This window comes from Mus musculus, chromosome 2, assembly GCF_000001635.26.
Source record: "Mus musculus strain C57BL/6J chromosome 2, GRCm38.p6 C57BL/6J".
Taxonomy (NCBI): domain Eukaryota; kingdom Metazoa; phylum Chordata; class Mammalia; order Rodentia; family Muridae; genus Mus; species Mus musculus.
Window position 1 is genome coordinate 29,446,124 of NC_000068.7, and position 27,227 is coordinate 29,473,350.

Genomic DNA, 27,227 nt, shown 5'->3' on the forward strand with positions numbered 1-27,227 from the left:
ACCAGCCTTTTGCCTGCCCTGGAGCTCTCTGCCTGTTCTTCCTTGAGCCAAATGCTGTGTGGCCTCTAGATGCCTACTGTGTCTTCCCTTTCCCTGTGGCAAGTGCTCCCCCACCACACTCCTTTATCACTTGAGCATAGACAAACATAGAAGCAGACTGGTGAATGGAACCCACAGGGACAGAGCCCCAGGTCCCAGATTTGCACCGTTTGGCCATGTTTGTTTCCCAGCCCTTTGTTTCTTTCCAGTTGCTTTTTGTTGGTGGTACCATAGTGTTTTAAAGCAAATCCCTGATGCCTTTGTCATTTCGCTCCTGAGTACTTGATTCTATGAAACAGAACACTTGCTTTTGTAATCATATTCCTAATAGCTCGGCTGACAGAAGGAAGAACAAGTCCCCAGCTTGTGTCCTCAGTCCCTGCTGGTATCTGACTCTCTTGGAAATGCCCTTTGCTTGGTGTCTGTGGTTGTTTTCTGTATATGCTCTGATTGGCTCCTCTGTCCCGTTTCTCCAGCTCGGTTCTGTGATCTCTTGGCTCTATTTTTCTTTCTGTTTCCTTTCTTCCTAATGTCCCTCGCTGTCTCTGAGTCCTAGCTCCCATTGCCCATGCTCCTGTCCAGCCACCTCATTTCCAAGGACTTCTGCTCTGTGCCCTTGGTTTTATTTGTTTGTTTGGTTGGTTGATTTTTTTTTTTAATCGCTTAGTTCCTTATTCTTTTAGCCCATTTTGAAGCCGTTGGTTCTGGTTTTTATTGGGCTAGTGGTCACTAAGGTAAACTACTGTCCTGTTAAGTTTTTATATTGTTGTCCTAGGTAAAGTAGAATCAGGATTCAGCCTTACCCTCATTTGGGGCTCTAGGGCAGCGCTCCCAAACTCCTGAAGTAGCTGGTACACTCTGACTCTCCATACTACAGGGCATTGGAAGCTGTTAGCTGACCCACTGCGTCTGGTTCTGTGACATCCTGACACCCTGTCCTGCTCCTAGCAGATCTGCAGAGGACTGCTTTGCCAAGAGGAGCATTTTCTAGAGGGTCCAGACCCTTGCTGAGTGGCTGCTCATACCCACAGGGTGGGGCTCCATTTGGGGCCAGCTTTTCCTGTGCCTTCCTTTCAGTGTTCTCCTTCAGCTAAGGAAGGACCCTCCTGTTAGGGTAGCATTTCCCGGTGGCCTTAGGGTTTGCTGGCCCTGGCTGGTCCTGTGTCCTGTGTTATCAGGGCTTGTTTGGTTTGCTGGAGCTTCCATCATCTCTTGCTGCCTCACTTGCTTAGTTTGGTATCCAGGGGAAAGTTAGGAAAATCCCAGAATTAAATTTAATTAATTTATTCAAACTAGGTAGCTTCCTCTTTTGTACCACTGCCCCCTTTCAGGTCTCTGTGTGGTATACATTGCCTTTCTTTTTCTTTTCTTTCTTTCTTTTTTTTTTTTTTTTTGTTGTTTTTTTTGTTTTTTTGTTTTTTCTAGACAGGGTTTCTCTGTGTAGCCCTGGCTGTCCTGGAACTCACTTTGTAGACCAGGCTGGCCTCGAACTCAGAGATCCGCCTGCCTCTGCCTCCCAAGTGCTGGGACTAAAGGCGTGCGCTGCCACGCCCGGCCCTACGTTGCCCCTTGACCTGGGTCCTCTCTGGTCATGTGTCAGGACCGTCATGCTCCTTCTGGGCTATCCCTTGGGCTGAGTACCGTCTATAACCCTGCTGGTCTCTTCCTTCCTCACCACTCCAGACATTGGGAGACTTCCCCAAAAGCTCTAAACCTTTTTGCTATGATTATAGTAAACAGAAAATAAAAGAAAAATCTTTATCCAAAGGTACTTAAATTATAAAATGCAAGGAAAAAAAACTCCATTAAAGATAGTACATTAATAATGAAATATATGCTGAAGTGAATATCTCCAGACGAAAGGTCCTGGCTTACCTGCTCCCAGCAGAGAGAACAGATAGCTTACTGTGATTGAATCTGTATGCATTTGCGCATGGCTGTGTGTGTGTGTGTGTGTGTGTGTGTGTGTGTGTGTGTGTGTGTCTGTGTCTGTCTGTGTCTGTCTGTGTGTATACCTGTTACATATGTGATTCAAAACAGTAGTTAGTGGTATCTGAGATAGTCTGATCTCAAGATTCATTCACAAGCATGACACATCAGTGAAGCCTGTGATGAAATGGGAAGGAAGACTGACCTGAGCTTGGGCCTACCACTTACTTCGTGGCACTAGGTTGTGTCTCACTTGTAAATCAAGGAGCTTGGATACTTGGCTCCGAGCATAGGATTCTTGTAAGCCTGAGTTGCTAGTAGCTGAAAACAAGCTGTAACCCTCCAGTGCAGGAGCCAGAGGAAGAGCCTTTTCTGAGCTGGTCTCTGCTGTAAATGGAGCTCTGCGAGCGAGCAGAAGCCCAGCAGAAGCCCAATGCTTCCGTTTAATTTTACAATTACCCATTTGCAAGTAGCCACTGACTCTTTCTCATTGTTGATTCACAGTGGTGGTGTCATGGGGGATGCATTTGAGAGCGATTTCTTGGAGCAATTCAGTGCTGAAAATAGAGCAGGCATTCCTGGAAATTTTGAATTAACACCCACAGATTGGAATGGCCTGGAATTTGTGTTTTGAATAAGCTTACAGCGCATTGTTTATTCAGGAGCAGTGGTTCTTACACAGTGAGGGCCTGTTAGGAAGCACTAAGCTAATGACAGCAGCAACCTCATCAGCATGTGCCATGTGTTAGATCACTTATATACCGTGTTACTCCACCACAGTGTGTTCATTATTCTCATAGTCTAAGAAAAAGCTAAGATGGGGGTAAGCTCACCAGTGCCAGGCAGCTAGTGCAGAACCAAGGGGGCTGTGGCTGCCGTGAAGAAGTGCTCAGATAGTCTTCTGGTACTGGGTCTGCTCTGAACCCTTGGCATCTATGGAGTCATTCTGTCTTTCAATTCCCACGTGGACGCTGCTGTTCTATCTTCTACAGATGAGGAGACTGGGCACAAAGACAGTATATGGCTTAGCTAATTCAAATCCTTTCATCAAGGAGCCATGGACTTGGGAAGTACCTACCGCAGGAGTTCCTGCCTGCTGGACCTAGTGTCACAAAGTGGCTGAAAAGGCCTGGAACCTCTCAGCCCTTCCTGCAGATGTTAGGTGAGGGAAGGGCTCTGGGTGAAGGACTATAACGCTGGCTCTTTACACTGAGGGGCACGTTGAGTTCTTTAGCCATGCTGCATGTGGCCTGAAGCTCATGCTACTCCTCAAGTCCTGAGTTTTGAGGCCATTTGCAGAAACAGATTCTCAGTCACAGGTGTCAGAAGCATATTGCAAAGGTTATATCCTCTCCCAGATGACCATGGTCATCATCAAGGGGCATTAGAGATTCCCAACTCGAGCTGGTCACCTGCTATTGCGGTATGCATGACAGCTATGTGTCAGTGCTAACCTGTTTAGAAAAGTGTACATTGGAAAGGCACTAATGCAGAGGCTGTGGTGGCATGCTCTTAAAAAATTTGTTGTATTTTTGGTTGTGTGTGTGTATGTGTCCGCACATATTAGTGTAGGTGCCTATAGAGTCCTTGGAGCTGGAGTTACAAGAAGTTGTGAGCCCAGGTCCTCTGCAAGAGCCCCAAGTGCTCTTAAGGCTGAGCCATCCTTCAGATCCCTTTGTGATATATCTTCATGAAGATTTTTAAATAATACTTGCTGACAGTGGTCTGAGGGCTGGAGTTGTTTGTGTTTGCTTGTTTGCACTATTTCCTACCTTCAGGTTTGCTTCTAGAGAAAGTGAAGCAGTGCCTTTGAAAATACAGTAGCTCAAGACTGGTCAGTCTCTAGACACCTGGACAAAGGCACTGGGCCACCAACAGTGCCTTAGATACCATCAGTGACAGAGAGAGTCCAGGGCATCAGCAGCAGGCCCAGCATGGCTACCTGCCCTGTGGTTATTGAGCCGGTTGTGCAGAAAGTCTTTAGTGGTTTTTAAACGTGAAAAGAACAAATTTGAAATAAATAAATTGATCCATTAACCTGTTATAGAAAGGTTTCCTCTGTGCTCGGTACCCCGGATCATCTGAGATGAGGTCCACTAAGCCAGACTGTAATAGATTTTCAGGGTGATATGTGGACTGTAAAGCGACCATTAACCAACTTGCTTTGTTTATGAGAGCCGGGCACTTAATGACACTGGCCCTGAGCTGGAAACACATTCCACTATGGTGTGTTTCAGCGTGGCGAAGCCATTGATCAGATGAAAATGACCAGTTAGCAAGTAAGTGTTTCCTGGGCCGGAGGCTTTTGAATAATGTGTTCTTCAGTTAAAAACAGCACTTTAAGCAATTGTTTAAACCTAACCATTTGGGAACAAGGGAGAGAGCTTCATGAATAATTTATTTTCAAAAGAAAATATTGAGGGATCTGAACTTATTCACCTTCCAAACCTTCTGACTAGAGTGGAAATAAATACCACCAAATACTAGGACACAGACCAATGGAAGTCCGAATGCAGACAAGATGTGCAGAAGCTCATGCACTGCAGTCTTTAAAGCCTTTGTGGAGAAAGATGTAGGCATGTAAACAAGAGTTTAAAATAAGAGCCGGGTATGGAACCGCTGGAAGGGGTGCAGGATTTTAGATGTAACATTGAACATACATTTGCATAGTGCCATGGGAAAGCTTGAAATGCGGGTAATCCGTCCTTGTGTCTGAAAGGACTCCATCAAAGCAGCCCAGTTTGATCCCATGTGCTTAAGCATTGTGCTTTCCACTTTCTAAACAGATCGCCATCTGATAAGAATGGTATGTCCTTGCTTCAAGGTTGAAGGAGAGTTTGGTGATATGCAGCTGTGTATACCACATCAGTGTTGATGTGCCCCACCCCCTCACTCCACGCCATTGAGGACTCACAATTTTCTGTTTGTGGTCCTGTCTAACATGTGGCCACAGTGATTTGCTCTCATGGGTGAAATCTCATTGGCCATCTTGGTATCAGAGGAGTTAACGTAGACACAATGGCCCTGAGAGGCCTGATGGTCCTCACAGCATCTAACATACCTGTCAGCACTTACTAATGATCGACCCACTTAATCCTAGCTGTCTCCTGAACTGGGTACAGTTGTAACCTTCATTTATAGATGACAAACTGAGGCTGGAGTACTTAGTTATCTGGGATCTCAGAGCTAATGTTCTTAACTCATCTGGCATCCATATGACAACTTCTTGGCCATCCTCACCTCAGACCAGAATGGGTGCCATGATGGATGGTCCACACCGTGCAAGGGTGCACACAATATTCACCACCTATTTTCAACTCCATGACAAAGTCAAACACAGTGATGATTCAAGAAGATGCTAACAAGCCGGTATCCGATAGCAGATTTTCAGACTGTCAAAGCCCCTCTCACAAAGCTCTTGTTTTCTCCAGGTTGTCAGGGTAACGTGGTTGGAAACATGTAGCACACACACTCCCAGCAGCCAGGCGCCCATGCTTATATAACAAGAGCGAGACACGGGGGAACACTATATAAAGCACAGGGCTTGAGTGGATGTTCATAACATTAACACAAAAATTAAATTGTTTTCATGTTAGGATTAAACGGAAGTCTTTGTTTTAAAAAGACATCCGTCAGTGGGGGGCGGGGGGGGGGGTAGGTGCCATCATCAGAAGATGGAGCCAGAGTGTCTGAGCCTTAGCTAAGAGAGGCCACATTCTCCAGCAACGAAGGGCGGCTGGGGGGGGGGGGGGGGTGGTAGCTGGAACCCATTCCGGATGCCAGCTCTGAGTATAGACTTTACGTGATGCAGGAATCTCAATGGTCCCATCTTCTGTTTCTGCTTGCTGCTTCTGGGGCCTTTAAACAATTTCATGTTTAAGATAGTGGGCTTCCCATTTTGAGCCAGTCACACTTGAAAAATAACCCTTGAAATTATGTGAACTTAATTTCTAGCCATTTTGTTTCAGAAATACTAACCTCAGGGGGTCTTTGTTCTCTACACTAAAACTTAATCTATTTGGAAAATTCCATTTACTCTCTGTAGAAATGGACCGGCCATGGTTCCTGTGAATGATACGGTTGCTATTATCCCTGAACACTGTAAAAATGAACTTTGAAACAGTTGGGTAGGACCAAACAAGAATCATGCCTGGCTTGGAAATGGCTGAGCAGACCTTATGCCTCCATAGTTCACTAGTCATATATGTTCAGCTTTTGTAGTTTTATTTGGAAATGTTTTTCTTACAAAACTAAGTAAATGGATCAATTGTGTTTACATTGGTGCTGAAATGTCACCCACATCTGCAGCCTGGAGAGTGTCTGTTACCTGAGATGCAGGTGTGATGAAGTCATCTTGATGTGGACTCCACCCAGCTTTTCCCCCCACATAGAAGGAAAGGACATTTAACACAATTACTGATTATTCAGAAGGTTTGTCAGAAAGATTCCAAAGTACAGGCTAGCCCCTTACCTGGATACATCTGAGTGTGTCTAAGCACACACTTTAAACACACACATTATTTCCCCGAAGTATATCCAAGGAAATAGACTGACACTTAAACAGTGGCCAGAGTTTACTGCTGAGAAAACAGAGCAGGTAAGCAGCGCCTGCTGTGTGGCAGTGCTCTAGATGCACAAGAGAGCCTGTAAACCCTGCCTCTGGGGGGGAAGTGCTGCTCTGTGAGCTTCTCGGGGTTGTGTTCTGAAGTTCTAAAGGTTGTGGAAGGAGAGATGCCCTCAGAAAGGGCAAGAGTTCTAGTCCCATGTTGCCTCCAGCATTTTGTAGCAGATACTTGTTCTGTGATCAGAAGCAACTTCAGAAAGGAAGGGACAGGCTATCGTGGTAAAAAAAAAAAAAAGGCTCGGTGGCAGTGGGCAGCAGCTGGTCACATCGTATCTGCAGTTGGGAAACAAGGCAGGTGAATGCTGGTGTTCAGCTCCCTCCTTTTAATTCAGTTCAGTAGCCCAGCCCCTGGGATGGCATCGCCTACATTCCAGACATGGCCAGTAAGACTAACAGTGAAGAGAATCCGTCATAGCTTCTCAGAGGTTTGGGGTAGAAAGCAATGCAGCTGCTTTCCAGCTCTAGACCTGTGTGAGTCTTCTGGGACCTGTTATTATAATCTGAAATATGTCAAATTCTTGAAGCATGTTTCCAAATGTGATTCACTCAAAAAATAATTGCTAGAGGTCACCAGCCACATGCTATCATCTTTCCAGACGCATGGGTCCTAGTGGACCCAACCTGGCCTGTTGTCTCTGGTGGTAAGGGACTATGGAGCTTCCCCAGTGAATAGGCAGTTGGTCCGTGAAGGCTCAGTTTCCCATCATGTGCCCTGCTGCCTTCATTAGGCCCTGATGCACAGAGGCCAGTAGCCAATTGTTATTTACTGTAGAAATCTTGGGAAAGCTGTTTCCCAGAGCTGTCAGCAGGTCTTAGAACATTCATGGGAATGATGAAAAGTCTGCCACACTAATCATCAGCAAGCGCTTTACATTGTTCAACAGCAAATAATCTGCCAGCCTCTTTGAAGACCACAAAGAAAGAGCCCTTTGAATTGGGGCTGAAAACTACCAGAGCTTTCAAGCTCCACAGAAACTCTGTGTTGTTCAGAGCCACCGCCCAAGCCGTTTTCCTCCCTCTTCTCTGAAGGGTCTCCATGTGCCAACCTGAGCTTGCCATCCCCAGCCAGCCATCTCGCTGGCATGTAGTGGGGTGAAACCTGGACTGCTGGGCAAAGCCTCCTTCCAGCTGAAGGGCTAATGACGTTAGCAAGAGTTTAGTCTCCTTGCTGTGGTTTTCACTTAGATGGAACTTTCCAGGGCACAGTCTCAGTCCTCTAGCCTTGCAGGCGTAGCTCTAAGTGATTGGCCAACTGTGACTGTGAGCCTCCACATCCTTTCCTAGCAACCTGTTCACTCTTACAGCCTTACCTAAGTGTGTCCTGCTGTCTCCTTTACAGACCATAACAAGTCATTGAGCTGTCCCCACTCGGGGCCTCCTGTTTCCATGTTTGAGGTACCTGTGTCCCCTGTTATGTGTTCTCCTTGGTGTGAGCTGCCTCTCTTGCCCAGTTGGGAAGGGAAGCTTTGCATACCTTGTCCCCAAAGTGGGTTCTCCTAATGTCTCATCGATAGGCACATCACTACCCTTGCAATTCATCACGGGAGACTCCTCTCACATGCAGTTGTCCATGCGAACACAATTCCAAGGACCTGAGAGAGAGCCTGGCTCCAGGGCTATCAACTGGAGGATCCCATGTGACTCCATGCAAGTGTGTTTGCAAGTGAACACACACACACACACACACACACACACACCCTGCGCTTTGCCACATGTGTCTGTGGTGCTGCTGGGCGATGGATAACCTCAGTGGAACAGGGCAGGGCTTCTGCTTATGGATGTGGGCATCTGAGACTTCAGAGGGGAAGGACCTGGTGCTTATTCTGCTCTTGGCTTCCATTTCCAAAGCTGTGACCATTTAAGTAAATAATTGTTCTCTCCCTCCTATCCTCAGAGCCTCCAGGAAAGGACACGTTAGCTGTGGGTTCTGATTACTGAGCACCCTACGTGGCTGCTTTAAGGCAGTCCACACAGTTCCAGTGAGAGCTGGCCTGTGAGCTCTGGTGGGCAGACACCCCCTGTAAATTCCTGGACTGAAAAACTGCTTCCTGAGGTCCTTGGTAGACACTCATCCTCAGCCCTCAGGTGCAGTTGCTGGTGTCCTCCAGCTGTGGTCCTTCAAAGGTTTCTCTCTAGCCACGGGTCCTGCAGAAGTTTCAAGTGATAGGCCCGAGATCACCGAAGGCACTGTGCTCTGTACTAGAGCTGTCCTGGGGATAATCCTGCTGTTAGAAACACTAACAGATTTTACTAAAGCCCATTAAGTCTGATAACTTCACTCCCAAAGGTCAGGAATGGGGGGTTCCGGTTAAATGAATTCTCTACAGTAATTACCATTCAGAGATGGACGGGTCTTGAAAGGTGTGTAATTGCATGCAGTAACCTCTTAAGAAGTACATGTTGAATTGGCCAAAGCTAGAGTGAACCATAGAGATCATCTCGTCCAAACAATAGGAGACTGGCACGAGGAGGAGCCAGTGACTTGCCTAATGTAACAGTGGGTGTGGAGAGCCAGGATGGGCTTTTCTCAGTGAATGTCCTGCCCTGTGTGTTCAGGCCAAGATGAACTGGAAGAGAGTATGGGGAGTAGAGGATATAGCTGCTTGGGGTCCAGGGTTAGGTCCTCTCTGGGTGCACATATATGTGCAGCATTCTAGACTTCAGGTGTGCTGTTTCAAGGTCTTCATCCGGAACCACCCTCTGGACAAGACTGTTCTTAAGCACTGCTCTCCTCCTGTGGGCTGAGTCCCAGGAGCTGTCTCATTCTACCCAACTTCATGCCCTGTGTGCCACCTTCCTGCTTTGTTCATGTAAAGGGACTTTTGCTGTGCTTTTCTGGGAGTGCAGAACTAAGTGTGTCAGAACCCTTGCCTGTATTCAGATGTGCTTGACACTCTTTGTAGTCCCTGGGCAGATAGGCCAAACTGGATTTGTCCTGCAGAAACTGCTGTGGGCGGTGCCTGCTTGGGAGTCTAGGAGTCTTTGCAAACCGAGCATGGCTGGGGGGGGGGGGGTGTTACTGATTGCAGCCTGGCCTGGGCTTTTTCTCTGGAAGGATTTGGGGGTGTTGCTGGTGGGTTGTTTTGTTTCTCTTTAAATAGCAAATTCACTTTTAAGCCACTGCCCTTGGAAGTTGCAGGAACAGCCTGTGGGCAAATGAGAAAGCAGATTTGTCTGTGGAGGGCTGCTGGAGTGACTCCCTCTAGCAGCCTGAGCCCCTGCTCACAACCCTGCTTTTTTGTCCTCCCTGTTCAGCAGCTCTGCTGGTTAGGTGGGCTGGCTCCTTTAGTGAGCTTTTTAAAAGGCACCCCACTCTGGACATAAGATCACTACTTCTCCTGTCTGTCACATAACTTACATCTTTTGAAGCGGTCCCTTTCATCTTAGCTGTCAATTTTATTGACATGAAATATTTAACAATATCCTCTTAATTCTACTTTTGACGACTCTGGAATCTGAACATTGTCCCCAATTTGTCCCTGTTCCTGGTAAATTCCAAGTCTCTGCTTCCTTCCTGAGTAAATCTTACTAGTGTTGTCATTGTCATGACTGCTCTCTTCTGCATGTCACAGGTTTGCTAATACTCTGATCATGTGTATTGTAATACTCTCCTGCTTCTCTGGAATTAACCTGCTTTCCATTGTATGACTCTTAAATGAAAGCTTAGGTAGTCAGTGCTTGTAGAAGTATTGGAAAGCTAGAAATGTTCCCCTAAGCATGGCATTACCTGCATGCCACACATTTCAATGGATTTAATTATCATTTAGTTCAAGATTATTTTCTAATTTTCTTTTTGATTTCTTCTTTGGCTTCTGTGATTTCCAGAGTCTACAGTTTAATTTTCAGATACCTTGGGAAGGAATTCTGATGTATTCTTGCCAATGGTTTGTAGCGTCATTTTTGGTCGGAGAATGGATTCTGCGTGAATTTGAAACTTGAGTTAAGCCCCCCCTGCTTCTGTTGTAACTTATGTGTATGCCGCAGGCCACACAGCTGAGGGGCTCTCCTGTCTGTGTCCTTCCTGTCACTCAGAGAGGGCTGTGGCCTGTTCCTGGAAGCCTTTTCACTTAGGGCCGTCTTATCTCCTGGACCACAGCTTCCTAAAACTATCGCCACTTTTAAGCTTTCTGACTCCTTTTCACCAGAGAAATCTTTTCATGACCCTCAGCAGAAGATATATAAAATAAGCATGCTCTTCAGACTTTTGCTGATAAAATGCCATGTTTACCTTAAAACAATTCTTTGCTGTGCGTATAATTTTATTATTTACTAAAGATGAAAGCAGATTTACATGCCAGCTCAATGGGTGTCTTTGCTTATTTTACATAAACAGTTCCTTCTTGGCCGAGGATGAGACGCTGCAGTGGTGCAGCATATAGACATCTTTATTGTCACCAGTGCTGAGAGTGCCTCTCCTCGGAAATGCATCACACAAAATGGCAGAAGACTCTTTAGGACCATTTCAGAATTGTTAGGAGGAGTCTCATCATAATCTCACACCAACATTCATGCTATGCTCTTCTTTCTTTAAGAAGTCAAGCCAGCAACTCAAAGAGCAGTTTTTGTTCTGACGCAGCAGTCTGTGTACAACTAACTACTCTGGTGCAGGCTAAGCAGTGACAGCAGGAACACAGTGTCTTCGCTTCCATAAGAAAACAGGAGCGGAACTCGTTGTGTGTGCAGTGTGAGCGATGCATATATGTGAGCCATATATACAGAGGCTTCATTCTGACCCACAGTATTTTAGGCACTTTGTTGCTTTTGTGTGGTACAAGGGAACATGTAGTGTGAAGTGCCCTGTTGTGTGTTCAGACCCAAGGCTACAGTGAAGTCATGTGATGTACTATGGGCAAATGCTGCCAAAGCACCTCAGATTCATGATACATTTGATCTTGAATTTACGTTTGGTTGTTTTAGAAACCTCACAGTTTAAGAAGTTAGATTTGGCCGGGCGGTGGTGGCACACAACTTTAATCCCAGCACTTGGGAGGCAGAGGCAGGCAGATTCTGAGTTTGAGATCAACCTGGTCTACAGAGTGAGTTCCAGGACAACAAGAGCTATACAGAGAAACCCCGTCCCCGGGGGTGGGGGTGGGGGTAGGAGGGTGGAGGGGAGGAAGTTAGGTTTGGGGCTGGAGGGATGACTCAGCTGTTCTGAACAGTAGAGTTCATTTCCCAGTACTCATGTTGGCCAGCTCATAGCCACCTGTAACTCCAGCTCCAGGAAGCCAGTGTATCTGCCCTCTGAGGCTGGCTACACTCAGGTGCAGGGACTCACACACACACACACCTACACATACACATACATAAAAATAACAGATAAATCATAAAAAATAATCTGGGTTCCAAGTTACTTCACTCTTCCATTTTTCTTTCTCTCTTTTCTAGAAAAAGAAAATTTTAAACCCCCATTGCTTGTAAGCGATGGTCTCCCCTTTTTGTTTAGAGTGAAAATGTAGGGACCAATAGGTGGGGCTTAAGGGGTATGGGACATGGTTAGTGGGTGGTCAAGTGAGTGACCTTAATTCTCTTCTGACATACAGTAAGCGTTCATGCGGGATCTAACAGACTGCCACAGATTTCTAAGCTTGGTGAGCCACAAGTTTGGGCGAGGCCACCATCCCCCTGCAGTAGATTATTTTAACCACTGTTCTATTGCTGTGAAGAGACACCATGTCTACAGCAACGCTTACAAAAGAAAGCATTTCATTGGGGCTGGCTTACAGTTTCAGAAGTTCAGTCTATTGTCATCATGGTGGGGAGCTTGCAACATGCAGGCAAACATGGTGCTGGAGAAGGAGGATCCACAGGCCACAGGAAGAGAGAGTGACAGTGGACCTGAAACCTCAAAGCACACTCCCCGGTGACACACTTCCTTCAACAAGGCCATGCCAGCTTCTCCTAACCCCTCAAGTATAGCTACTACCTGATTTCTAAACACACAAATATCTGAGCCTTTCAGGGCTGTGGTGGTTTGAATAAGAATGGCCTTCATAAACTCATTTGAATGTTTAAGGTGTGGCATTAGGAGGTGTGGTCTTGTTTGAAGAAAATGTGTCATCCCATTGGGATGGGCTTTGGGATTTCAAATGCCTAAACCAGGTTCAGTCTCTCTCCTCCTCCCTCTTTCTCTTTCCCCCCTCCTTTTCTCCCTCCCCCCCCTCCCTATTTCTCTCTGCCTGTGGTTCCAGGTGTAGAACTCTCAGCGCCTGCTCCAATACCATGTCTGCCTGTGTGCCAGCATGCTACTCACTATGATGAGGTTGAAACCTCTGGACTGTAAGCCATCCCCAATTAAATGTTTTCCTTTAAAAGAGTTGCCACGGTCATGGTGTCTCTCCACAGTAATTTGAAAAAAATACAACAAAACTCTACAATAGAGGCTAGTCACATTCAGACTACCACAAGGATGCACTGTCAGTCTGTTTCAGGCACTGGGGTCCACCATTTCCCTGTGTCAGATAGAATCCTAGGTTTGGTCTATAGCCATACCGCCCTGAACACACCCTATCTCATCTGATCTTAGAAACTAAGCAAGGTCTGTCCTGGTTAGTCATATGGGAGAATCCTAGGTATGGTTCCACCGAGAGCAGTGTTCTGGCAGTTTTTAACTACTCAGAACATGGCAGAATGGCTGTGTATGCCAAGTGCCAGGGCTACTTTCCTTCCTCTCCCTGAGCACTTGGCATGCTCACGCCACATTCTCAGACACACTGTCCAGCTGCCCAGTAATCAGTTATCACAGCCCTTGCTTCCTGGCCTTGCTGAGCTAAACACTCCAGCCTCTTCTGGATGCCTGTCCATTTCTCCTCCTTCAATACCTCCAAATGGAGGTATGGGAACACCTTTTGTAAGGTACTGAAGGGAAAAATCATCTAGAACAAAGGAAAAAAAAACAATAATTCACAAATAAGCAAACCTATTTTGCAGCTAAGCTGTTGTTGAATTATCTGCTTTAAAAACTTATTAAAACTTTTCAAACTAAGCCTGTGTAGCTGTATGGCTGAGCAAAATGGTATGTATAAAGTTGCTGGGTTTTATTTGCTGGTTATGTTTTTCTGTCTATGTAGACATAAATGTCAGCTCATGTGCCACCATGTGGATATGTTTATCACATTTTGGGGCACGTGTGAATTTGACAGTGAACTTAGAGGGAAGCTGTTTAGCACTTGGCAGTGGTCTGAGAGAGAAGTTGAATATCTCCACCTAAAGCTTGGAGGTATCAGAACACATAAGAAAGGATGGGGTTGGGGGTGGGGCTCAGTGGTAGGTCAGTGCTTAGCCTATACAGCCCTAAGTTCCATCCCTAGCATGCTGAAGGATGTCCAGGGAGAGTAAAGGTGAAGACAGACCAGACCTGGGGGCCTGCTTCTCACCTGCTGCTTCTGTTTGAATGAAGTGGATTTCTAAACAAAGCCACATCCGCAGCTAAATAGTCTAGGGAAATTCTGCTAATGGAATATTGCTTAATTAAGGGACAGAATACATAAAGTTTCACTTCGTTATTAGTAAAGAACATGCACATTGCTGTTACCTTCAGTTAACTTCAGTATCTAGGTCACCTCATTTCATACCCTAGCATATGGAATTTTGGTGTTGCTTTGGTGTTCTGTGTTTGACGTGGGAAGAACTTTTCACTGTCTGGAAGGAGACTGAGTGGCTAAGGAAGTTTTGTGCAGCAGGTGCCTGTTGACCCCAGGGCCTGAGCAGCACCTTGTGCTCTGTTCAATGGGCAGAGGCTTTGCTGACCTTCCTCCTGTGTGAGGGGAGAATGCTAAAAGCCAGGGCAATCGCCAGAACACTGCGGAGAAGGCTTCTGGCAGTTTGAATGGCCTGCCCAGTGTAGCTAGTTGCTGGTGATTTCACAGGTAGGTAGGATATATCTGACTGCTCTTCCCCTCCCACACCCACACGTCCTCTCCGGGCTTCCTGTCCTAGTGAGCTTCACCTATGACCAAAAGCAAGTTAAAGAGAAAACCGTCTATTTCAGCTTACAACTCTCAGGTCACTCCATCACTGAGGAAAATCAGGCCAGGTACTCAAGGCAGGAGCTGAAGCAGAGGTCATGGAGGAGCAACGCTTACTGGCTTGCTCCCCTTGGCTTACTCAGTGCGCTGGCCCTCCATATCAGCCATTAATAGAGAAAACACTCTCCAGTTTTGCCTACAAGCCAATCTGATTGAAGCATTTTCTCAGTTGAGATCTGTTCCCAGATGACTCCAGCTTGTGTCAAGTTGACCACACACACACACACACACACACACAAAAGCAATAATAATAATGACGATGACAACAACCAGGATACCTCATTTGGCCAAACACAGGTAAAGAGCAGAGAAGCCTATGGGTATAGTACACATGATATCACCTATCAGGGTCCATCCCCCAGAGGAGACCTCCACCTAATGCTTTGTGTGTAAGCTGAAGAGGATGTGTGGGTGGGGATTGTCACAAAGGTGAGCAGGAACTGGCTACTGCCACCTTTCTGCTGTGGGGACAAAGCCACCCAGTCCGTGTGACCTTGCCATGCCGCTGTGACTCTACTGGATGGTGGGATTTAGCAGACACTGAGAAGTGCAGTTCTACAGCCTTTTAGCCAGCCCAGTGCTCCCCAGCCAGCACTTGCTGTTGACCAAAAGTCTAGTTGGCGTCCTCTTGGTGTGGGCCAGCTTCCCAAGCACAGTGCAGTACAGAGGGGTCAGTGAAGAGACCCAGCACAGATCTGAACCGAAGTCTGGTCTGCTTACTCTAGCACACCTTGCACTAACCCACTGCAGGATCTTGCGTAAGTGAGCTGCCTGCCCTCTCTCCCAAGTACCATGCTAGGAGGAATTCTCCCTTCTAATAGGAATGGAGTGAGGTGTTAGAAAGAACAGAAGCCTGGAAGATTCCCTTGTTCTCAGGCTGTTCTTGGGTCTCCGGGCTATCTCACTTTTGCCAGGGAGGAAAACTGTTTTGTATAAAGTGAGCAACTGATGTTAGCTCTGTATTTATCCCTCACAACTGGAAGGAAGTAGGTGATGTTCTTATTTGTGAGATATGAAACCAAGGCCAGAGAGGACTAAGTCGAGGGCAGAGGAAGACTGAACACCTGGGTGCCTTTGACTCCTAACATTGCTGTTTGTCAGTGTCTGCTGAGAGACTGCTCTGGCAGCAGGAGCAGCTGGAGTTGATAAGTGCTGGGAAGGGTGAGTGATTTTCAGTGGGGACCTCTGAGACTTGTGGGGAGTTGGCTTAGGAGGAGCAGTTGGGAATTCACTGAGTGCGGTGGTTTGAATATGTTTGGCCCAGGGAGTGGCACTAGTAGTGGCACTAGGAGGTGTGGCCTTGTTGGAGGAAGTATGTCACAGTGGGTGTGGGCTTTAAGATCCTGCTCCTGCTGTTGCAAGACAGTCTTTCCTGTCTGCAGTCCCATCAAGAAACAGAACTCTCAGCTCCTCTAGTGCCGTACCTACCTAGATGCTGCCATGTTCCTGCCATGATAATAATGGACTGAACCTCTGAACTGCAAGCCAGCCCCAGTTAAATGTCCTTATAAGAGTTTTCTTGGTCGTGGTGTCTCTTTGCAGCAATGGAAACTGAGTTCTGCCTGTCCATCTTCACCCCAGTTCTGCCTCCTCCTAACCCATTTGCCCCTCGTCACTACTGTCAGGAAGGGACAGCCTCACTGTTCTGCACTTGCTATTAGGTGACACTTTCTGATTTGAAGCTTTGACTTGCAGTAGAAACAGTTACAAGAAAAGATTCGATTCACTTTTGTGATCTCTTTTTTTTTCTTTGATTCAGTCTGATTAAATCTTTCCAGTTTAAATGAAACCAAGTGTTTCTTGAGCATGTTTTGTGTAGAGACATCCCAGGGGCTGGAGATGGGAACTCTAAACTCTCCTCAAGGAATTATCTGATGAGTCAAAATATAACAAGACAGCCGTCATACAAAAACACACTTGCCCTGGAGTGTTTTGTAGTTTCCTAGAGTGTGCTGACCCATTAGGACAACGAGTACATGTGTGCTTATGGTTTTGTTCCAACAGAACCAAGTGTGTGTACAAGGATGGTGGTCACTGCGAACACCACCTCTACATTCTCAGGACAGTAAAGTACCACACAGAAATGAAATCTTATTGTATATGCAGGCAGCAAACTGACCGAGCAGGCTAGTGTGCACACGTGGCCGATCTTCAGCAGGGAGGGCATGGGAAGGGACACTGCTAGAATTGGAAATGGCCTTCTCCTCTCTCGTGTCCATTCATCACCTCAAGCCCTTTAACAAGATCCTGAGGGCATGAGTGACAGGTGACAAGGTAGCTAGTGTTAAAGTTCCTGTTTGCAGAAGTTGAGCCTGGGTGGTTTTGTTGTGGAATAGACTTTCGCCTTCCTCTCGTAAGCATTTGAAGGGTTCACAGAGAAGGTAGTGAAATCACTGTTAAACCAGTTGCCTGCCATGGTGACTATCAAGTCCCTGTACTCACTCAGCACTAGAGGACATCCACTGGAGGAACAGAAAGGGCAGAACTGTCAAGTGGTGGCATGCTATGACTGTGCGTCTGAAAATGTCCTCACTTCACTTACAACCACTGGGTCCTCACAGACCCAAGGGACATACTCTAGTCTTTAAGAACTCTCTGCTCATGGACTCTGACCCTGGGCGAGCCACTGGAGCTGCCTTTCCCTCCCTTGTAAAGCAGGAGTTTTGCCCTGCTCTGCTCCCTTCCCAGAGCTGGGCAAGGGTGAGTGAAAGATCAGAGAGTGCAGCTCTCTGGCTCTTGGGAGAGCCAGCTCAGCTGTCCAGTCCCCTCGAAGCCTGGTCACTCTGTAGCAACACTCGTGAACTTGACAAGTGTAGGCCTCTTGTAAGTGTATTAGTGCAGAGATAGGGCAGCTTTACAGAGAGTCCTTTCCCTCTCTGAATCACTCCAAGAGGTGTGTGTCTAAGTTAGGGTTTCTATTTCTGAGATTAAAAAGCAGCCCGGGAGGAAAGGGTTTATTTCATCATAACTCTCAGATCACACTCCATCTCTGAGGGGAGCCAAAGCAAGAGCTGAAGCAGAAGCTGTGCGGGGACACTGCTTACTGTCCCATTCCTGACACCTGGCTCGGCCTGCTTTCTTATGCAACTTAGGGCCACCTGCCTAGGGGTGGCACCATCCATAGTGGCTGGACCCTCCTTCACCCATCATTAATTTAAAAAAAAAAATGGTACAGACCTACGACAGGCCAGTCTAAATAGGCGTTTGCTTAGTTGAGGTTATTCTCCCCAGATGACTCTAGGGTGTGTCAAGTTGACATAAAACTAACCACTACGGTGTGTGTAAAAAGTCCCCTTTCTCAGCTATTGGATGGATCACAGGGCCCCCAATGGAGGAGCTAGAGAAAATATCCAAGGAGCTAAAGGGATCTGCAACCCTATAGGTGCAACAACATTATGAACTAACCAGTACCCCGGAGCTCTTGACTCTAGCTGCATATGTATCAAAAGATGGCCTAGTCGGCCATCTCTGGAAAGAGAGGCCCATTGGACTTGCAAACTTTATATGCCCCAGTACAGGGGAACGCCAGGGCCAAAAAGTGGGAGTGGGTGGGTAGGGGAGTTGGGGGGTTGGGTATGGGCGACTTTTGGGATAGCATTGGAAATGTAAATGAGGAAAATACCTAAGTAAAAAAAAAAAAAAAAAGTCCCCTTTCCTGGTAGCATTTGACGGGTGTAGTTCGTGAGATGTCAGGGAACCTGAGAAGCTGCTGGACCGACAGCAGCCAGGCTTGACTGGCCTCGTTGTGTGTTTGGTCTCTATGCTGGTCAGCTTTTGGAATTGGAGGACTGAGTACTTTGCTTCCCTGGGTGTTCACCTGAGTGTATAAAGTGATCATGTGCACACATACATGAGCTACAAAGTAGGGGGCAAGGTTACCCACCCCTGGCCACTCTCCTTCCCGGGAAGCCACTCTTCCCCAACTTGCCAACCCTCTTATGTAGATGTGGAGTTTCACAAGGAGATGTTTAAGTATGTGAGCATCCTCCTTAGGAGGAGTCAGCTAGTGGCTCTCATGTTGGGATGGGAAGGGCATGTTGAGAGATGGAGTGACTTGAGCAGGTGCTCCTGTTTCTGTCCTCAGCATATCCATCCCTGCCTTCCAGCACACAGTTTAGCAACTGCCTTTCATTTCTTGAGAGCAGCCAGATATCTTGCATAGTAGCCTTAGTACCGACATTTTACAAATGTGGATGCAAGCAAGTTTGGCCTGCATCTCCAGGCCCCTCCTTCAGCATCAATGGTTGGTTGTTGTTTCAGCCAGCCTCACTCCTGTGGAGTCATTAGACAAGCCCCCATCTGCTCAGCCCACTGTCAGAGGCCACTCAAGCTCATAGGTATGGACAGGTGTGGGGAGAAGTCCTCACTCACTTCCAGATCTTGCAGATGTCTCTCCATGGTCACTCCTGGCTTTATCCTCTCTGGAAAATTAGTTTATTAGTACATGTATCCCTAACTCTGAGGGTGTGTATGGGCGGAGAAAATGAACAGCATGAATCTTACACACTGTGTGGGGTAAATGCTATTTAAATCCGGCTGGAACAGCTAAGCATCGCACTAGCATGAGATCATTGGCTTGGGGCCAGGTTTGTTGTGTTTGTGGGTGGTTCCCCCCCCTCTTTTGAGGAGGGGTCAGGCTTAGAGAGCTAAGCCATCTGTCCAGTATAATATTTTAAGTCTTTAATAACAAATCATTTGCAATATATCTTACTGCGTAGAGGAGAAAATGAATATTTTGCAGAAGTGTTATCTTTAGAAACGTCTTCCCCATTCCCTTTTGTTATCGTTTTGGTGGTGTTGTCTCCATTTGATAGTGCACATCTTTGTACTACTGTTTTGCAGAATTAATTAGTTCATTAAAAGTGGCATTTTAAAACCGGTGTGCCGGTACAGTGTGCTTCTTTAGAAGGCTTTTGCTTCTAAAAGGCATTAAGCTTCTACAAGAACAGATGCAGGGGTTCTGTGGACAGACATTAAGCCTCAAGACTTGAAAGGCTCTGTGTTGCTTTCTTTGAGGTGTATTTTCAATGAGCTCTGGCTGCCATTGTGCATGCCTTTCCGTGGTTAATGTAGTGACCTCTGCCACACCTTGCCTCTTCATCCGCTGCAGAGAACTGTGCATCTCATTGCATAATGGCCTAGCCTGGGTCCATGTGGCAATCTCTAATGTACTGTCTACCCATTCAATGAGTATTCAAGGAGCACCAGGCACTGTGGCAAGGCGCTGGGTAGTACAAGGAAGAGAGCAGTCACATGACCCTCCAGAACACTGCAGGGAAGTAGGACTTTAAAGAAATAATCACTCACAAATTGTGTAGTTAGAAATGTGCAGAGGTGACAGAATTTGAAAGTGCTGTGTGGGGTAGGATGTACTGATGGAGAGATGTGAACAGGACAGGGCCAGGGAAGGCTTTCCTGAGGAAGTTAGCCTACGGAAGAATAACCAGGGATTTGTGGTGGGCCTGGCTGGGCAAAGAGTGCTTCAGGAAGATTGCTCAGTGTAAGGAAGGGGGTGGCAGCTGAGGCTGGAAGGGAGGGAGCGATAGCTGCGTTGGAGGCTCGCCTTGGCCTCTGAGGACTTGAGACTTGAGTCCTTTCTGAGCCCTGTCTCAGGAGTGGTTCTGAAAACAGAGGAGGCTTTTCCTAGACAAGCAAAGACCCCTAGAAGGCATGGGTTGTGTGGCTTTGCCCTGCAAAGCTGGCACCTCTTGTCAGATCACAGCCTGGTGTGGAGAGAGGAGTTGTTACAAGAGCTGAGTGCTGAGAGGACGTGGGAGGAAGGGACGCTCACACACTGATGGGGACCGGATGTGAGTGCAATGCCAGGGAATAGCAGGGAAGGTCCTCAGAAGGCTAAAGCAGAAGCACCATGTGACTTAGCAGTCCCACCTCTCAGTCTGCGCACAGGCAGTAAGAGGAAGCATCTGCACTCCCATGTTCCTGCAGTTTTAGTCACAGTAGTCAAGATCATCACATGTGCCCATCAACTTACTAACAGATAAAGAAAACATGGTGTGGGCACAATTGGGACTTTGACAAGAAGGAAACCCCATCAGTATGAAGGAACATGAAAGTCGTGTGTTAAATGAAATAAGCCAGTCACAGACAGATTAAATAGTCCAGGGTGTCTGTCATTCATGTGTCAAATCTGAAAGAGTCGAATTCCTAGGGGAAGACTGTACAACAGTGGTTACCAAGGGCTTGGATGGGAGAGCGAATGGGGATGTTACCTGGAGAGCACGATTGTTAGCAATAAGCTCAAAAGATCCATTAGAGCATAAATGGCTAGAGTTAATGATAGGTTATCACAGTCTTGAAAACCGCTGACAGAAAAGGTGGTATGTGAGGAAAAGCACGTGGTCATTAGTTTGATAATAGCCATCCCATAATGTGTGTGTGTGTTTCAGAGCACACTCACAGGGAAAAAGAGGTGCAGTTTTTAATTTGTCAGTTAAGTAATAAGCTCACATAACAGCTCCATTACAGAAGTATGACTTTAAGATCCACACAACTATTATAGTTGTGATTACTTCAGGACTGTGTGATACAGTGTTACATACATACATACATACATACATACATACAGGCAGGCAGGCAGGCAGAATGCATACTCTACAAAGAAAACCAGAGACCTTAATTTTGGAAGGGTCTAGACAAGGATACTTAAATCAGGCAGGGTTCACAAATAGACTCTTAAGAGCTATAAAGTGCAGAAAGTTGCATGTGAAATGTCATATAGTTTTCAGTACCTTCTCCTAGGGATCTGGGACCTAAGGAGACTAAAAATCGTCAGTGAAGAGCTTAGGAAAACTCAGCAACTGTCCATATTTACAAAAGCCTTTGTTTGACTTTGGGAGAAGTAGCTGAGTAGCGTTCTGCCAATCTGATATGATATGGCTACATGGAGACACTGGCCAGCCTGCAGAAATTACCTGCAGACCACCTCTTGGAGATGCTGTCAGTGGGTCACTAGGCAGGGCAACTTATGGGGTGCTAGTGGTCTTCAGTACTCCTGTGAAGGCCATTTAAAGAAACAAGAATCCTGGAGAGTTGGCTCAGTGGTTAAGAGCACTGACTGCTCTTCTGAAGGTCCTGAGTTCAAATCCCAGCAACCACATGGTGGCTCACAACCATCTGTAATGAGATCTGATGCCCTCTTATGGAGTGTCTGAAGTCAGCTACAGTGTACTTATGTATAATAACAAATAAATCTTTTTAAGAAAGAAAGCAAGGAAGAAAGAAAGAAAGGAAGGAAGGAAAGAAGAGAGAGAGAGAGAGAGAGAGAGAGAGGAAGGAAGGAAGGAAGGAAGGAAGGAAGGAAGCAAAGCAAAGCAAAGCAAAGCAAAGCAAAGCAAAGCAAAGCAAAGCAAAGCAAAGCAAAGCAAAGCTTAGGGCCCAGGTGTGTGTTATGTCTAGGAGTGCAGGTAGGGAGGGTGGTTTCTGCTGCCAGAGTCACTCTGCAGTCCCATCCTCGGAAGCCATTGGAAACCTGGGGAGAGAAGAGTGCCTGCTTTTCTCTGCACAAGCTCATCTCCTAAACCACTGAGTGCCTGGTCTTCATTAAGGATGGGGCAGAGAAACAAACTTAAATGTTAACTTTCTGCCTGAAAATACTCACACCTTGATCTGAACCTGTGGTTTCTAGAAGTTTGTGTTCCTAGGCCTTGTAGCTGTGTTGGAGTAAAGGAAACCCAGCCTCTTCTCCATGTTTGAAAGGCTCCTGTAATGTAAATAGGAACAGCAAGCCTTCCAAGTTATTACCCTGTTAGCAGGTTGACAGATATGTGCAAATTGTGACTCACTGCTCAATTTGGCTCCAAATTAATGTCTTTCCGTGCGGGCCGCACAGGCCGCGTCTGCTCAAGTGTAAACTCGTCACCGCTGCGGTGTGCTGCTTGTTTGCCTCCACTCTAAAGGTAAAAATTAAAGTAATTTGATTCTGCCACTAGTGGAGTGTGACATATGGTGGTAGTGTGGGAGGAGAGCAAGTCGTTCCTACCTGTCCTTAGCCCGGCTCTGTAAGCGTGGTGCTGGCGTACTCTGCGAGCACAGTACAGACACGAGCAGCACCCGCTGTCTTGGGAGGCAGCATTCTAGAAGCATTGCCAAAGACCACCCCACACATACCAGCCCCCACTCTCTGCAGAAAGAAAGCCATTTTTGTCTCCAGACTTTTAATCTGGTGTGGCAAGCCTCCCTGGTTTCTGTCAAGTTACTAGTGGCTCATTTGTATCTCTAAGGCTGGGTCTATTTAAAAATGAAATGTTTTGATTTCTGCATCTAAAATCTAGACGCTGTTTTCCTCAGCTAAAGGTGCAGCTGACTTTCTTTGGTCTCTTTTTGGCAAATGCATAATGTCACCTGTAACAAAGGAATCTGTATCTCCTTTATGTTAGGCCTAAGAAGAAAAACAGCCTCCTTAAAATTCATTTCTGCTCAATGGAATTTTCAAATGAGCTTGCTGAGCCTTATCTAAGATCACAGGCAGGTGGGTGGGCAGGGAGGAAACCACTGAAAACCCACCCACCCTGGGCTTCTTAACTGTGCTGTGCCTGTGGCAGCTACCTTTCTTAGGAACTATCTTTTCTCTGCCACAACCTTCCCTTCCAAGTAAGAGTCCCTAAATGACCAGGGATGCCCACTGCAACTCTGGATGCAATGAACAAAATCTGGACCAGGTGGCTGGCTTGGAATTCTAGGAAAGTAGAGTGAGGTTGCCTCCAAGTTTGTATGTGGCCCAGGATAACCCCACTGTTCGGGTCTTCCAGCCTGCTAAGGAGCCTGATTTTCCAGGTGGTATGCTGAAGGTTTCAAGGTGAAGGATACAAGACATCAGGTTATGATGGTCTTTGTGCTGAACTTGTGCATATTCATCCAGCTCCCTTCCAGAGCTATGATGGCTATTGATTAAAGACTATGCACAAGACACTGCCTGCCCCTCACATTAGCATATACTTAGCAGTGACCTCCATTCACACTGGACAGAAGCTGTTTGCTTCTGCTGAGTCTGAAGAAATGGGTTGAAAGCACACATATAGATTGGGGAAGTATCTGAAGGTGAGCATGAGCATCGCCAGCCCCTGAGTTGGCATGGTTTTGTCATGCAACTTCTGTTGGTTCAGTAGACACTGGACAGTACCATGCTTGCGCCTCCCTCTCTTCCAGTCACCTCTGCAATTAAGTTATGCTTAGATGCCATGAGGCTGTGAGTCAGGGAATCACCAAAGATCCCCTGACTGTTTCCCTGTCACCTAGGAATGACACTTGTGAAGCTGTTACTTCTTAGTAGGGTGGGGCCTTGAAGAAATGCTTGGAGCAACTTCAGCTCTTAATAGCAAGACTCACATGATGGTCGAAGTCCTCTTGAGAAGGGAAGCTGGCTGCTGCTGTGGCCCTGTGGAATCTGTGGGCTACTTGTAGTCCACCAGAATCCCTGACACCACCTTCCACAGGAGCACCCCAGCCAGCACCACCTCTTTTCATGCCCACCTGCCCACTGCCCTTGTTTGTTATCAGGCCTTTGCAGCCTCTCCTGCCCTCCTCCAACATGAAAACCAACCCAACAGGACAGTCCTGAGAACCGCCTTCTGACTTCCTTGGCACTTTTTACCAGATAGCCTTCTTCTGCACTCCCTCTCATGAGCCTCAGGTTTCCAACTGGAATTTCATATCACGTGATCAAGGAGCCCATCTCTGCTTTCCCCCAGAAACTATACCTTAACATGTCCCTGATGTAGAGAGTGTATGATTAAGTTTCCTACCCATTAATAGCTTTTTGGGGGTCTTGGCTGCTGAGTTGGACGCACCTTTTGTGTTGGTGTGGGTAGACAGTGAACTGGCAGGGTGTCCTATGTAGGGAGCAAAGCCAGCTCTGTGTGTGCTGTGAGCTGGCATGTTCCCAGTGAGCCTCCACTGCAGGGCAGGAGGGCTCTTGGGACCACCTGTCAGCATGCATGGCATCTGTGAGTCCTTAATAAGTACCCAACACCATGCCTCATGCTTAATGCCAGTGGTCTCAGTGAGTATTAAGCTCCGAGAGATGCAGACTCCACGGTCAGGGGAGGGATGAAAATGGAGCTGCTAGCTCACCTGATGTATTTGACTATGCTAAGAAAAGTTTTAGAGTCAGGAATTTAAGAATAAAGTGGGAATAGGGACAGAGAGGCTGAGCAAATAAAAGCCAAACAGAAATCCACGAAAACGGAAAGCTCCACTATTGGATGGGTTTGACTAGAGAAGGCACAGCCAAAGCACAGGCCGACAGTGTGCCTACAGTGCTTACAGTGGAGTCCTGTAGACATACATAGCCCAATGGAAAATTAGGGTGCATTCAGGCACTTTATTTACAGTATAAATATAATCACGTAAAACAGAGCCCCTCTGCAAAGGGTCATGGGAGGAAAAAGGAGATGTTTTCATGAGGGACCTTGTGATCTTGTCTTCTTCAAAAGGTGTCACACCAACTAAAAGTTGGTTATTAAGTATGAAGTGAAGTCTTCCAGCCTCCGACAGAACTCCAGTTCATACTTGTATACTTCTTCCACAACCAGGTATGTCGATGACGTGATCAGCCGCATTGACAGAATGTTTCCAGAGATGTCCATTCACTTATCGAGACCCAATGGGACTTCAGCAATGCTTCTGGTAAGACCTGCTTGCCTGTTTGTGGGGACGTGTGGAGGAATAACCTGTCTTCAAATTCAGCTCCCTTTGTAAGCAGAGGAGATGGCACAGTCAGTAAAGTGCCTCACTCAGGTTGAATCCCTAGGCTCATGTGCACAGCCCAAAGCTGTGTGTGGTAACTGTAAGCCCAGTGCTGGACAATGGAGGCAGGAGGGCCCTGCAGCATGCTGGCATGGTGGCCCAGCTGAATGGGTGACAAACCTTGTCTGAAAAAAGATAAGGTGGGGGGTGACAGCTGGCTTCCACCTCTGGTCCCCACATACCAACCTATATGGTTTCTCATTCTGAGGCTCACTGGGAGCATGCCAGTCCACTGCACACACAGAGCTGGCTCTGCTCCCTACATAGGACACCCTGCCAGTTCACTGTCTACCCACACCAACATAACCATAAAATCATAAAATTGCCTTTGTTGCTACTTCATAACCATAGTTTTGCTACTGTTTTACATTGTAAGGTAAATATCTGTTTTTGATGGGATGGAGACCCACAGGATAGAGCCATTGCTCTAGCATAGACACTACACTCTGTGTCTATGTGCTTTTGAGCACATTGCAGTCCCAGGTAAGAGTTAGAGAGAGGTACTATAAGCTGCTTGACCTCGAGTCAGACCACATGACAGCCTCCCCAGCAGCATTGGGTAAATTTTATATTTTCTCTAAGAGATTATACTGGGTGATTCTCAGCTGGTCTCCTGGTAAAGAAAATGGACACACTGTGGCCTCGGGACTTTGTGGTCCATGAAAGTCATTTACCACCCTCACATGTTAAAAGAAAGCCTCTGGCTCTTTGCTACCACTGACTTCTGATTCTGTTGTTTCTTTGGGTTTGCACCGAGCGTTCTGGCCTCACAGACCACTGATGTTTAAATTGACCAAAGGCAGTGTGCTTGGAGTCCAGTGGCCTAGGGATGTGTTGTGGTATCCATGAGAAGGTTTCTGGTATCCATGTGGTGGTCGGCACCTGAGGGGCACCTCTTGGGACACATGTTTCATGGCAGTATGTGCAAGGGGATGGGCTTTGGTGGATATCGGGAAGGCAAGGCTCTGCATGTAGTGTTGCTGCCTTAGATGCCCTGGGAACTCCTACTGCTATGGCATTCTCCTTATGGGTCACCATCACCCAGGTAAGCCGTTCTTCACCCAGCCCCTCCCATCTTGGAAACGCTGATTGTTTATGCATGTTTCTTTTGACTGGTGAATGGAAAGGATGTGAACTTTCTAATTTTGCAATATTTCATGTATGTGTGTATTTGATATATAGATGTAGATAGATTTCTGAAGTCCATTTGAGCAGTTTTCTCATCGTGGACTAAAATATAAAAAAAAATATACAATACAGTATTCCTTTGATAGAAAAATAAAGCAGTTTTCTTTATATAAAAGGTATTCCCTGCTTCCCTCAAGCATGCTCATCATGCATGTAAGGTCTCCTTAGACCTCACAGCAGTGCACAGATCCTGTTGGCAGATCTGACAGGGACCAAAGAGTTAATAAAGATAAAAACGAAGCATCCTCAGCGAAATAGGTTTGGTCACATTATTTCCAGGTCATTGAGCTTCCACTTCATGAAGAGGATAAGAATTTGGCATTGAGTGGGATGAGCGGGATTAGAGGCAGGCAGGCAGAACACTTAGTTCTACCACCTGACAAAGCAGGCAACTTGGGCCTGTCAGCCTCAGCCACGGACTCATGGAGCTTCTGTTCTGATAGGCCGATAAGAGAGGGTGGGGCTCCATGCAAGGGGAAGAACATGCTTAACTAACAAGGACTGTTCAGGTATATGTGCCTCTGGCTGGCTTGTGTCACCTATCTTCAGTGACACAGAACTGCAGTCAGTGGCACTTGTTTATAGTGGAGGTGGGTGACTCAGTCAGAATCTCATGGCAGGTGAGTGACTGTACTTTGGCCATACCTCTTTTATTT

General features: G+C 46.7%; 1 protein-coding gene across 6 annotated transcripts in view; it reads left to right on the plus strand.

Annotated features, from left to right (window-relative positions):
- Med27 (mediator complex subunit 27) overlaps positions 1–27,227 on the plus strand; it is a 177,981-nt gene that overhangs the window by 99,314 nt on the left and 51,440 nt on the right. For all 6 annotated transcript variants that reach the window (NM_026896.5, NM_029615.1, NM_001290489.1 and 3 more), the window contains one exon: positions 25,170–25,263. In NM_026896.5, the coding sequence (NP_081172.2) occupies positions 25,170–25,263 (94 nt within the window). The remainder of the gene's footprint in view (positions 1–25,169; positions 25,264–27,227) is intronic.